Genomic DNA, 13,847 nt, shown 5'->3' on the forward strand with positions numbered 1-13,847 from the left:
AGCCCTTCCTTCCGATTGACCTGGGGTCTCCGAAAACGACCGCCCGAACCCAGAGCATGGTGAGACCCACTAGACTCAAGAAGACCTGCATTTTGAGCCATCCCACGCGTTGCTGAGACCTTGCGTTCTTGCAATACCCCAATACCCTGGGACCTCCAGCCACTGCGCGGTGCACGGTCTTCCGAATTCCGAATCTCGCTGAAACTTCGTGGGCATCCTGGTCTATCTCCAGAGACACGAATCGAGTCCAAAAAGTCCCCTCACAAGAGTGCTGGACCTTTTAAACGACGAGAATTCAACCACGATTTTCTGGTCTTCTTCTGAGCTCCTTGAAAAGGCGCCAAACCCGCAGAACCGCATTCAGCCGCGAGAGAAATCTGGCCTAGAGCCTTCTACATCGATCCCTGCTGCAAAGTCCCTTCTGAGGTCTTGTGTTCAGTCTCCAGGACAAGGAATCCACTGACCGGGTATTTGGCTGCAGTCCCTGAAGTTCTCCTGCTGCAATCTCTTCTTCATTGCTGAGGTACTGTGTTGGCTTGGGTATATACTTACCTTAAGCCTGTTGGGATTTCTGTGTAGTCCTGGGGTGTTTTCTGTGATTGGGAGGTCCCTCGTCCAGTACACCCAGTCCCACTGCTAGAATCCTGCTGGGGTGTCTTCTGTGAAGCCCCTGGACCCTCTTCTAACCCTAGAAGTAAAGTACTCACTTGTTTGCCCAGTTTTCCTAAGGAAACGCTGACTTTTGCTACTAAAGAACTTATTCTAACACTGCCTGTTGGTCACTAGTCCTAGTGACCCCCCTTCTGCCACTGAGAACACTCATGCTCTAAGGGAAAGACTTTGAAGGGATTGAGACTTCTGCCTAGAAAAGAAATCAAGTGTTTTACTTACTTGGTAACTATAATTCTAAGAGTGAACAGTTACAAAAGTTCTTACTGATCTTGAATGTGTGATGCACTATTCTTAAAAGTATGGTTAACATCTTTTCTTCCTTAGTCACTGTTTTACCAGTCTAAAAGAAAGTAGATGTAAAGGTATTTTACTCTCCTGTGATTAGGTTGTGCCTCTTTACAAAAGTAATGTGTTGGTTTCATCAGATTATTCCTATAGGGTAATTGTAGGAGTGTCTGTTGGTATCACCAAGTTAGTCCTGTTAGGATAACTGTATGAGTATCCCCCAACTGGGTCTTGCTTCCCCCGACTTGCTGCTAGCCTGTCCTTAATAAGTCTAAATTAGGTTGTTGCCTACCTAGAATAACTATTCAGTAAAGTGTGACATTGGGTTTTACTTTCCCCTTCATTGTGAAGTTAAAGTAAGTGGGTTTTACTTACCTTGTGTTAGCTGTGTGCCATCCAAAACAAGTTACCAGAGTTATTGCTTACCTCAATCTGGGGTTCCCTGATTTCCAAAGCATCTGTAATTGTATATTACATCTTTAGGTTTTACTCACCTGGTATAACTATGTGTTATGACAAAAGTAGTTATAGGTTTTTACTGCACCTAGAATAAGTGTTTCACTATTCACCAAAAGTATATTGTCCAGTGACTGTTTATGTGATTTGTTCCAAGAGTCACTGTACAACAGGGAGGACCTACTGTCCTTGTATTACCAAAAGTAATCTAAAAGTAACCATTGGTCTTTTACTCCCAAAGAATAGGCTTGACCTATACTAAATGTGTATAACAAGGTTTTGACTTCCCTAGAACTACTGTTAAGTGTTCCAAATAAGGTCTATACTTGGGTATGCGTACTTTCAAGTATAGTGTTGTGTTTTATATTGTGATTTCCTATAATGTGTTAGTACTTACTTAACCCCTAGATTTATCTGGGCCTACCTGTATTTAAATAAATCTTTTATTTTTAAAATACATAGTGGTTCAGTGTTTCTTTGGATCATTTGTATTACAATTTTCACTTGTACTGTATCTACTGCCCTCTCTCACTCCCAAGATATACCTGGCCGATCTGTCTACGCTACCCTGAACTCAGGTGGTACAGCCTTATACTAAGAGTGGAGTCTTGTACTGCCTCAGTAGAATGGTTTTGCTAAGCCGTTAGTTGGACTTCAGAAAAACTGTCCTAACAACGGTGAGTAACTTATAATTACTCTTAGGTCCCGTCCCATTTCCTCCATACTGCATGGGCGATTACAACTGATTGTAGCCCCAGGTGGAGAGGAGACCCTCCTTAAGCAAATAGGTTCCTGAGAACTGCCTGTCCGAAAGCTGCATCAGATCTAGAGCCGGCATCCAAACATTAATGCTTGCAGAAAGCCAAGGGAGTGGCCCAAGTGGCCGCCCTGCTAATGACTTGCGAAGGGACATGGTGCTGGAATACGATGGCCGCTGCCTTGGCCCTGACTGCGTGGGCATGCATGTTGCCCGGGAGCTGCTTGTGCTGGCGCTCATACGCTTCCTTGATGGCGGAGACCATCCAGTGGGATATGGAAGACTTGGAGGCCTGATAGTTTGGTCTTGAGCCTCCGAAAGTGACAAACAGGGCGTCCGATTTGTGGAAGCCCTTTGTCCTGTCCAAATAGAATTTCAGGGCACGCCTGACATCCAGGCAGTGCAGCACTCTGTACTTCATCCTTGGGATCGGGAAAACACGTAGGAAGAACTATTTCCACGTTCAAGTGGAACGCAGAGGGCACCTTGGGCAGATATGCTGGGTCCTTGTGAAAGGTAGTGTATGGTTCTGAGGCGACCAGCACCTGGATTTTGTTGACTCTACGAGCCGAGGTGAGGCTGACTAGTAAGGCCGTCTTGATGGTGACCAGCATGTCGTCTGCGGATGCCATTGGCTCAAACTGTTGGTGTGCCAGGGTGCCAAAGACTATGTTAAGGTCCCACACAGAGTGCGGCCTCTTGACGAGCGGGTAGAGCAGAGCCTTGCGAGTCCCGTCATATGTTTCTCGATGATAGGATTGGAGGAGGAGAAGATGCCTTCCTCCGAGTTCCTGTAAGCTCCAATAGCTGCGAGGTATGTACGGCAGGTGTCCACCTGCACGCCGGAGTGGGCGAGGTGGCCGAGAAGGAGAACACGTCCTCCAAGGTGCACGCCAGGGGATCGATTTCCTCAAAAGTCTGCCCAGTGGCAGAATCTGGTCCATTTGCTTTTGTACTGGGCCCTGGTATCCTTGCTCCTAGCGCCATGAATGATCTCCAGATTGGCCTGTGAGAGGCTGAGGCGCCGCAGCATTACCTGCTCAGGTACCACGATGTGAGGACCCTGCCCCCCTGCTGTGCCAGAAGATGTGCTGGGCCCATCGGGAGGTCAATCAGGGCCAACTCAGAGACTGAGGAGCTCCGAAAACCATGGCCTGGCCGGCCACCATGGTGCCATTGGAATGAGGAGTTGCGAGACTGCTTGATTTTGCAAATTACTCTGAATCAGCAGCGTGGGCGGAAAGTCGCAGGCCTTCATGCCGGTCCACTGGAGGTGAAATGCGTCGCCCAGGGAGCCGGGGCCCTGTCCCTGCCAGGAAGAGAACTGGGGGCACTTCTTGTTGAGCCAGGTGGCAAAGAGATCCACCTGGGGGGGACCCCACCTGTTGAAGATCTCCTGAATAACGAGGTTGTTCAGCTGCCACTCGTAATTGTCCAATCCCCGCCTGCTGAGCCTGTCCGCTTCCAGTTTGGATTCCCCCAGGAGGTGGATTGCCGTGAGGTAGCCGTTTTCCAGGGCCCACTCCCACATGCAGATTGCCAGTGTGCACAGAGGAGGGGATCTGGTGCCTCCCTGCTTGTTGACGTAGTACATGCTGGTCAAGTTGTCCATCTGGATGAAGACAACCTTGCCCCTGAGAAGCGGAAGGAATGCCCTGAGCGCCAGCCAGATGGTGTTCAGCTCCAGCCATTGATGTGGTATTCCTGTTCCTGTCTAGTCCAGGTGCCGTGGACCGAAAAATCATCCAGGGTGGCTCCCCAGCCCTCGAGCGAGGAATCCGTGGTGACGGTGGCCTGCGGAGTGGGCGGCCGGAAGGGCTTGCCCGTCCGCGGGTTGCAGTCTCTGGACCACGAAGTTAGGTCCGGGTGGAGAGATGGAGGAACATTGATCATCTCGGATTGAGAGCCCTGCTCCTGGTTCCATGAGGCCGCAAAGTGCAGCTGAATCCTCCTCATCCTTAGTCTCACGTCCAGGACTGCTAATAGGACGGCCGCCAATAGACCCAGGAGATGTTGGTACCACCATGCCGAGGTCACTTCTCTGCTGAGGAAGCGGGTGGTGGCAACTCTTGATGGCTGAGATTTTGTCCTCTGAAGGAAATACCTTCTTGGAGAACATGTCCCAGATGAGGCCCAAGCATGTCAGAGTCTGCGTGGGCTGCAGCTGCGACTTCTTGAGATTGAGTGAGAAGCCCAGATCGTGCAGTGTGTTCATAAGGGCATGGGAAGAGTGGTGAACCGCTTCCGGAGATGTAGCCCTGACGAGCCAGTCGTCAAGGTATGGGTAGATGTGGAGGCCCTGCACTCTGAGGAGGGTCGCCACCGCATTCATGAGCCTGGTGAAGGCCCTGGGTGCCGAGTTGAGGCCAAACGGAAGGACCTTGTATTGAAAATGGTAGCCCATGATCCTGAACCGTAGGAAAGGTCATCTGGAGGAGACTTCTGGAAGAGCTCCCTCCACCTGGCTAATCTGTTCTTCAGCGCTTTCAAGGACAGCGAGCCACACTCTGAACAAGCTTGCCAACCGTGGTCTGGGCCGAGGCAACGTAGGCAGAGGGCGGGAGGGTCTGAAGTTGGGAACAGCCTGTTGCAGGATGAACACCTGCTGAACCCTGTGGAAGTCAACATGCGCCGGGGAGGAGCGTGACGCCTGAGGACGGAGTGCCTGAATAATAAAAAGCCAAAAAGAAGACAAAGAGTAGAAGTATCCACGCATGGAATTACATGGCCGAATCAAACCCTTGAGCGTTGGTGAATTCAGCCCGTTCCCGTCGACGCGGAAAAGGGGACTGAGGTGTGGTGCCGGAGGGCAGAGTCAGGGCAGCGTATGCTCCCAAGGCCGCACCGCAGCAATCCTCTAAATTTAAAAGGGGGAAGAAGGTTTTTTTCTGGTGAAGAAGGTTCTGTCTCCCGTCCCTTGGAAGGGGCTCCCATGCAGTATGGAGGAAAGGGCACGGGACGTAAGAGTATGTGGGTATATACGATTATCATCTTACTCTTAATCAAATTAACCAATACATCCTCTGAAAATATAACTCACCGCCATTTTTCTTTTTCTGTTCTTCCTCTGCTTCTTTCTGAATTTCCTGAATTATCTTCTCATCATCTTGCTAGATTTGAAATAAGAAAACAAATGAGCATCAATTATAACTTTTTAATCATGATTTCCATATTATACAAAAACATTCTGGTCCCAAATTTAAAATTCACTGTCCTCTTCTGTGTTTCTTTATGGAAAAAAACATATTTTGAATGCTTATTTCCAGATTTGGGGGTGTCTGGAAGACATTACTTTAAACAATTTCTTTGTTAAGAACATCCATCAGCAGTATGTGTAACTGGCTACAATTAAATCTAAGGTGACAACAGTATTCAACCAATTTACTATGCTGGAATCCTTTTGGTGGATATATGCTATGTGAAAAGGGCATGTTTAACATTACAGAGGAAGGTGGGAGAGCATCCTACTAAAAATGAATACTTACAACAGTGGAGAAAGAAACACTTTTACGGGTAAGTTATGTTAATATCTACATTAAATGTGTGCATATTCAGAAAGAAGACAGTTGCGACACCATAAAACCGGTAAAAACGAAGTGAAAGTAAGACTGACAATGGGGCAAGTACTAACCACCTTTTCTTAGATGAAAACAATTAAGGTTGTTCCTGCGCAGAGGGCTGGATGTTCATGGACCCTACTGAATACCACTTGAACAGGGACAAGTTAGTCACTGTCACCACTGGCTCCAATGTTGTGATTTAGGCAAAATAAAACAGTGTGAAGATCCAGTGTTGCGTTAAGTCCCCGTTGCATGGCTGAAACAGGGGTGATAATGGCCCGTTAGCCCAAGTAAATGGCCAGTGCCATTAACGAGGGATCCGGGCTGTTACCTCCCTGTTCCAGCACTTGGACCGGGGCTTTAAGGCCATTAGTACCCCGGGCTACCAAAGCAGTAACCTGGGGTGCTATTTAAAAAAAAAGAACAAACAAAAATAAAATAAGGAAAAAGTATTTTCCTTCGCTCAACGGGATGCGCGTGGCGTCCTGTTGACCGAAGAAAAAATACTTTTCCCAGATAGCCGCTATGGAAAGGGAAGCAGGGCTCCGTACAGAGCCCCTCTTCCCTTTCCATAGCAGCCTGCAGAAGCACAGAGGAAGGAGCAGCGGGGAGGGCCGCCAACGCAGAATTAAGGTAAGTGGGGGTGGGGGGTGGGAAGGGACACAAATAAAAAACGGAACAGAGTCTGGAGGGGGGAGATGGCAGTAGGGGGGAGCTGGCCATCAGGTGGGATGGACTGTGGGCTTTCACCAGCAGTTCAAGCCTGCGTTCCTAGCCAACTGATTGGCTGGCTCCCCCCACCATGGTGCTAATGATGAATAAGGATGCCTCCCTGCAGGAAATTGTTTGCAGAATCAGTTGAAGTCTCTATGATCCACTGAGCTAAAGATGAAGAAGGGGGATTCTCCAACATTCCAGAGGAGTCTACGTGAATAGCAGACCACAAGAGATATATTGTAAAGGAAAAGGACCAAGTCAAGGTCTGATTTCAATGGATAAACATTCCTCTCCAAAGACCAGTGGCAGAAGCATAGCTACTTCTTCTTGTACCGAGTTCTGGAAGGTGGCTTCCTTCGAGCCTCGATGAGGTCAAATGGCTTACGGTTCGGGCCTCTGGTTCCATGTGTTACCACATCACTTACCTGGGGCAGGGGGCGCACCTGTCGGTCCCGGCGCGCCCCATCCTGGTGCCTCTATCCCTGATTTCGACTGGGGGGACTGCAGCCTTTTGCGGCACTCGCCGCTTCCGGGTTTCCCGTGCCTCTGGACTCGCGCATGCGCGGAAGCCTGTGTTTCGCCCTTCGCGCATGCGCCATCCACAGAGTGCTTGGGAAGCTGCAAGCTTGCTTCCCAAGCCTCGTTTTGGGTGCGGCAGCACCCGGGGAGAGCACGGCTTGCGTTCCAAGCCTCTCGGGTGCTGCCGGCCCTATTTAAGGGCCAGTGTCTTGAAACTCACCGCGTCTCAACGCAGTTTGTTTCCAGATCGCGTCCTCGCCCTTGCAGCTGCCCCATACCAGCTTCAGCCTGTTTTCTTGCTACCTCACTGGTTTCCCTTGCTGGCTTCTGTAGGGTTTGACTCTTCTTCCTTCCACTCCTTTTTGGTTCCCCCTGGGTTCTCCTGGTCTTCTTGGGTTCCCTTCTTAGGCAGCCTAGGGTTCTTTCCCTGCCCTGTTCCCCTCAGCCTTTGCTTCTGGCTCTGTTCTGCCTATTGCCTGCTGCCATTTCCAGGAGTCATTGGAGCACACAGCTGTGGACAATCATCTCAAGCTTCAGCCTTTTGCCAGCTGCCATTTCTTGGAGTCATTGCTGTAGTATTCAGCTGAGGACAGTCATCATTGTATCAAGACTCGCCTTCCCTGACAGTGCTTGCACTGTTCCGACATCACGAAAATCAGGGAAGTGCGCATCCCTGGCGTTGGGAGTCGGTCCACCTCTGACCCTGTTGATTCCAGGGTGAGGGTTGTGCCGGTTTCTCGCGTCACACCTTCTGCATTCATCAGTCGGACAGCCTGGCGACTTCACCACGATCAACAACCGGAAGTTCAGGTATTCAGCGCCCACGAGACGTTTTCCTTAACAGATTGAGACGCCTGCCTTCCGATTCCGAGATGGATGAGGCTCAGGAACTTCGGGAAGAGATGCGAGTTCTTCGAGCCGAGATGACTGCGCTTCGCCAAGAGAACATTGGTCTAAGACGGATGGTGACACAAGGTTCTGGGGCTACACCTCAGGGTGAAGGAGCAATGTCCCATATCGCACCTATCAAGTTTGACGGAGATTCAAGACGTGTGGCAGAGTTTTGCAACCACTGTAAAATACATTTCCTCTTTAGAGCCTCTTATTTCAATTCAGACAAGGCCAAGATTGAATATATACTGGGAAACTTGACCGGGAATGCCCTTGCGTGGGCAGCCCCTTTGGTGTCTGCCAATAGCCCCATTCTTAATGACTTTGTAGCCTTTGAAAAAGCATGGTAAGACAAAGAGGCGGAAGTTCTTGGCTCATTAGACTGTGGGGCTTCCGGAAACTACATTGATGAAGCATTCGCAGCATGTCATGGCATACCTTTGTTCGCCCGGAGAAGCGTCCTGCCCGCAGAGGTGATCGATGGGACCCCCTTATCTTCAGGGCCAATTCGTCAACAAACCATGTGCTTACGTATCCAGATCAAGGAACATAGGGAAAGAATCGCCCTGGATGTCATCAGATCACCCTCCTATCCAGTGGTCTTGGGATTGCCCTGGCTTCTTCACCATAATCCAACCATCAATTGGGGAGCTCGCACCTTGGATTTATCTTCCGCTTATTGCCTCCATAATTGTTGCTCACCCGGCGGCGTGCCTCAGAATGATATCACCTCCATACCCCTTACGAGGAGTAGTGGTCCACCAGGGTTTTGCTCGTTGTTGCCAATCCCTCAGGAATATGCCGAATTCCAGATCGTGTTTTCTGAGCCTGGGGACATACCTCTGCCACCTCACAGAACGTTTGACTGTTCCATAGATCTGGTACCTGGTTCAGTGATACCCCATGGGAAGGTGTACGCCTTGTCCCTAACCGAGAAGACGGCCCTACAGGAATACCTGTCTGATTGCATCAAGAAGGGATACATTGCACCTTCAAAGTCACCTGCTGGTTTTCCTCTATTTTTTGTGAAGAAGAAAGAAGCTACCCTACGTTCCTGTATCGACTATCGTCAATTGACTGACATCACACGAAAGGATAGATACCAACTGCCTTTAATCCGGAACATCATGGAATCTCTTCGAGCGGCACAGGTTTTTACCAAGTTGGATCTGCGTGGCGCCTATCATTTAATTCGAATAAAAGAAGGCGATGAATGGAAGACGGCTTTTAAGACTCCTTTTGGGCATTACGAATACCGGGCAATGCCATTCGGGTTATGTAAGGCCACGGCCATCTTCCAGCGCTTTATGGACAACATCTTTAGCAATCTGATCGGCATCTCGGTTTGGTTGTACCTTGATGATATTCTCATCTTTTCTGCTTCCCTGGGACAACATGTGGGACATGTTCGGGAGGTGCTTCGACGGTTGTCCCAGAACCAACTGTACGCTAAGGCAGAGAAGTGTGCTTTTCATCAGGAAAGCATGGAGTTTCTGGGTTATGTGATCAGTGGCACAGGTATCTTCATGGATCCAGCCGAGGTACAAGACATTCAGAACTGGGCTCAACCTTCCGATCTGAAGTCCCTTCAACGATTTTTGGGATTTGCAAATTTTTATCGGCAATTCATACCCCATTTTTCACAACTCACGGTTCCTTTGAACCAAATAACCAGCAGCAAAGTACCCTTTCTTTGGAATTCGCAGGCCACCAAGGCTTTTGACACCTTGAAGCAAGTTTTCAGCACTGCACCCATTTTGCGTCATCCCAATGAGGAGATGTCATACATCGTGGAGGCAGACGCTTCCGATTTTGCTGTCGGTGCCGTTCTCCTGTAGAAGGAATCCGGAATGGACAAGGAACACCCTGTGGCATATTTCTCTCGCAAGCTCACTTCTAGTGAACGGAATTACGCAGTAATTGAAAAGGAGCTGTTGGCCATAAAAGCAGCATTTGAGGAATGGAGGCATCATCTCCTTGGGGGACGGCATTCTGTGGAAGTACGTACTGATCACCGTAACTTACAGTATTTGCGGTCTCTTCAATGCCGAACCTCTCGTCAAGCCCGGTGGGCCTTCTTTTTCTCCCACTATGATTTTCATATTACATACATTCCCAGTGCTCAGAACGTGAAAGCCGATGCTTTATCCCGGGCCTTGGAAGAAGACGTAAGAAATGAATGTAAGGATATGCCACTAATATCTCCTAAGCATTTTCTATTCACACTTTCACCTCATCTCCAGACAATTTTACAGGACACAATATCAGATCCAGCTCGGGAAAGCCTCCTGAGGCAATCTCAGATCACTGAACGTGATGGGTTGCTTTTCTATCGGAACAGGTTATATATCCCCACAATCTCTCTTCGAACTCTTGTACTTCATGGGTTCCATGATTCCTGAGTGGGTGGACATCGTGGGGTAAGAGCCACCCGAGAATTAATATCCAGACAGTACTGGTGGCCAGGATGGGCCGATGAAGTTGACCCGTATGTCAAGAGCTGTCCTGTGTGTGCCCAGGTTAAGACACATAGGAAGAGACCACTGGGGTTGCTTCGTCCCACGGAGATACCTCCTTACCCGTGGCACACTATTGCGGTCGATTTCATCGTTGAACTTCCCCCATCGGAAGGATATACCTGTATCATGGTTGTTGTGGACTGTTTTACTAAGGCGGCCCATTTCGTTCCATTTCCTAGGATACCCACTGCATCTCAGATGGCTTTGGCATTTCTTCAGGATGTGTACAGGTTACATGGATTACCAGAAAAGATCATATCTGACAGTGGATCCAAGTTCTTGTCATCTTTCTGGCGCCAATTGTGTGGCCATCTCGGCATTCACCGAGCACTTAGTTCGGGTTATCATCCTCACACTAACGGCCAGACTGAAAGAACTAACCAGACTCTGGAACAGTACCTTCAGTGTTTTGCCAATGCCACCCAATCTAACTGGAAGATGCATCTGGTTTTGGCTGAAGTCTCCTATAACAACACGGTACATTCTGCTACCGGTCTGAGTCCGTTCTTCTGGTCAACATCCTAGACTGGTGCCTTTTTCGTCCCGTGCTACCCAGTGCGGTTCCTTCTGCTGATCATCTTGTCGCTACCATTCAAGATCAACACTCCTTGGCATGCAGAACCCTGGCAGAGGCACAAGAACGCATGAAGCAACAGGCTGATAAAGGGCGAACCCCAGAACCCGCTTTCCGGGTGGGAGATTTGGTTTGGTTGTCCTCCAAGAATCTACCAGTGCGTAATCTACCTACCAAGCTGGCTCCCCTCTACTTTGGTCCATTCAGGATTGCTAGGCGTTTATCATCAGTAGCGTTTCGTTTACAGTTGCCTCAGTCCTGGCGGGTACATCCTGTCTTCCACGTCTCCCTTTTGAAGCCATACGTGGTTGACACTTTTGGGCAGTCTTCCCCTCGTCCTGCCTCAGTTGTTGTCCGGGGTTCCCCAGAATTTGTAGTGCAGGAGATTTGCGATTCGCGCATAAGACGGGGGGTTCTCCAGTACTTAGTGGACTGGAAGGGCTACCCTGCCTTTGATCGCACTTGGGAACCACGTAGTTATGTGCACGCTCCCCGTCTGGTTTGTGAATTCTATCACTGTTTCCCTTGGAAACCTGGGGCACCTGGCCTGGGAGGGGACAGTGTTACCACATCACTTACCTGGAGCAGGGGGCGCGCCCGTCGGTCCCGGCGCGCCCCATCCTGGCGCCTATATCCCCGATTTTGGCTGGAGGTACCGCGGCCTTTTGCGGCACTCGCCGCTTCCGGTTTTCCCGTGCCTCTGGACTTGCGCATGCGCGGAAAGCCGTGTTTCGCCCCTCGCGCATGCGCCGTCCACAGAGTGCTTGGGAAGCTGCAAGCTTGCTTCCCAAGCCTCGTTTTGGGTGCGGCAGCACCCGGGGACAGCACGGCTTGCGTTACAAGCCTGTCAGTTGCTGCCAGCCCTATTTAAGGGCCAGTGTCTTGAAACTCACCGCATCTCAACGCGGTTTGTTTCCGGATCGCGTCCTCGCCCCCGCAGCTTCTTGCAGCTGCCCTGTACCAGCTTCAGCCTGTTTTCTTGCTTTCTCCCTGGTTTCCCTTGCTGGCTTCTGTGGGGTTTGACTCTTCTTCCTTCTACTCCTTTTTGGTTCTCCTGGTCTTCTTGGGTTCCCTTCTTAGGCAGCCTAGGGTTCTGTCCCTGCCCTGTTCCCCTCAGCCTTTGCTTCTGGCTCTGTTCTGCCTTTTGCCTGCTGCCATTTCCAGGAGTCATTGCAGCACACAGCTGTGGACAATCATCTCAAGCTCCTGCCTTTTGCCATTCCCTGGAGTAATTGCTGCACTCAGCTGTGGACAATCATCTCAAGCTTCAGCCTTTTGCCAGCTGCCATTTCTTGGAGTCATTGCTGTAGTATTCAGCTGAGGACAGTCATCATTGTATCAAGACCTGCCTTCCCTGACAGTGCTTGCACTGTCCCGGCATCACGAAAATCAGGGAAGTGCGCATCCGTGGAGTTGGGAGCTGGTCCACCTCTGACCCTGTTGATTCCAGGGTGAGGGTTGTGCCGGTTTCTCACGTCACACCTTCTGCATTCATCAGTCGGACAGCCTGGCGACTTCACCACGATCAACAACCGGAAGTTCAGGTATTCAGCGCCCATGAGACGCTTTCCTTAACACCATGCTGCCAAGTTGAGTTATGGAAGGGAGGAGAATAGTACACTACCCCCTTTGCTGATACGGGAGGTCCTGACAATTAGTGAGCAGAAGGTCCTGAGCAGAGAGAGTTCACTGAGATTGAGGAACCAATCCTAATTTAGAGATTCATTTGCAATCAAGGGCACCCTGCAATGAAAGCAGCGTTTGTAAAACTTCTGTATCACAGTATTTGATTGGCGGGAGGAAATGCCATGGTGCCACCTCAGAAGGACGGTATCTCTAAGGGGATGGTTGCCCCAGCTCTCTCTCTCTCCCCTTAAAATCCCTCTGTTGTCTAGGCAACTAGAGCACTTGTGGAAATTCGCACCCTAGGTAAATTTGATGAATCACTTAATGCTCGAGTTCCCATATATCGTGGACTGGGTGGAGGTGGCTCGCTGTCTGCTTGATCGTTGTCATTCCTGGTAACCGTCAGGACAAGAAGTATGTTATGCTGGAAAGACAAATTTCATATATAGATTGCTGGACGGTGAATGGGTGGAATGTTGGTACCCCCTATCCCCTCGGTTTGTTCATATAAAAACAAACAAAAAAAGTCTAATATTACCTCTTTCAGTGGCAAGCCATTGCTTTGAGTTTGAGAAAGTATGTGTTTACTGCGGTCTCAGGAAATCCACATACCTTGCATATTGACAGATCCAGTGTCGCCCTGCATTTGTATTCCAATACATCAGTGGTGATCATCACAGAAAGTTCTCGAAGGGAGAATGGACTACCTGACTGAAGTTGCATTAGTGGAGCTATAAACTGAAATCAACCCTGACCCGTTTTGTTATCTCTATGTGGTGGGATTACAGAAGTATTTCTTCATGCCAGTGGGTCCAGCTGCAGTGGAGTCCAATGCAGCACGACAATGGGTACCACCAGTGCAAAGGAGGAGAGAGGGCCCACAGTCTGTTAGAAGATGACAGCTGGCGGTATCCCCATTTACTTGCATAGAAAGCCTCTTTTACATTCCCTTCATCCAGGCATTTACTTCTTAGCTTTGTTAGGATTAGAAGGGGTCTACCCCTGTAATGACAAAGTAAATGTTAGAAGAAGCAAAATACAGAAGTAGTAAAGATATGAGGTAAATATGAAAAACTGAATGTATGGCGAAGTGAATGCAGAAGAAGGAAAGTGTTACTTACCTGTATAACTCTTGTTCTCCAGCATGGGTCTTACATGGATTCACATGTTCATGAATATTCCCTATAATCTAAAGCAGTTTAGCTTTAAGCTAAAAACTGCATGTCGCTTGTATAGCCTATTGCTGTCACTTTGGGTCATACTGCCCTATC

The 13,847-nt window shown here is 49.3% G+C and overlaps 1 protein-coding gene across 2 annotated transcripts in view; it reads right to left on the reverse strand.

The window, feature by feature from the left end:
* Positions 1-13,847, reverse strand: part of LOC138567392 (E3 ubiquitin-protein ligase RNF216-like) — a 2,013,370-nt gene that overhangs the window by 139,262 nt on the left and 1,860,261 nt on the right. For both annotated transcript variants that reach the window (XM_069645556.1, XM_069645557.1), the window contains one exon: positions 5,211-5,280. In XM_069645556.1, coding sequence (XP_069501657.1) covers positions 5,211-5,280 — 70 coding nt within the window. The remainder of the gene's footprint in view (positions 1-5,210; positions 5,281-13,847) is intronic.

This window comes from Ambystoma mexicanum, chromosome 2p, assembly GCF_040938575.1.
Source record: "Ambystoma mexicanum isolate Mex_15411 chromosome 2p, UKY_AmexF1_1, whole genome shotgun sequence".
NCBI lineage: Eukaryota > Metazoa > Chordata > Amphibia > Caudata > Ambystomatidae > Ambystoma > Ambystoma mexicanum.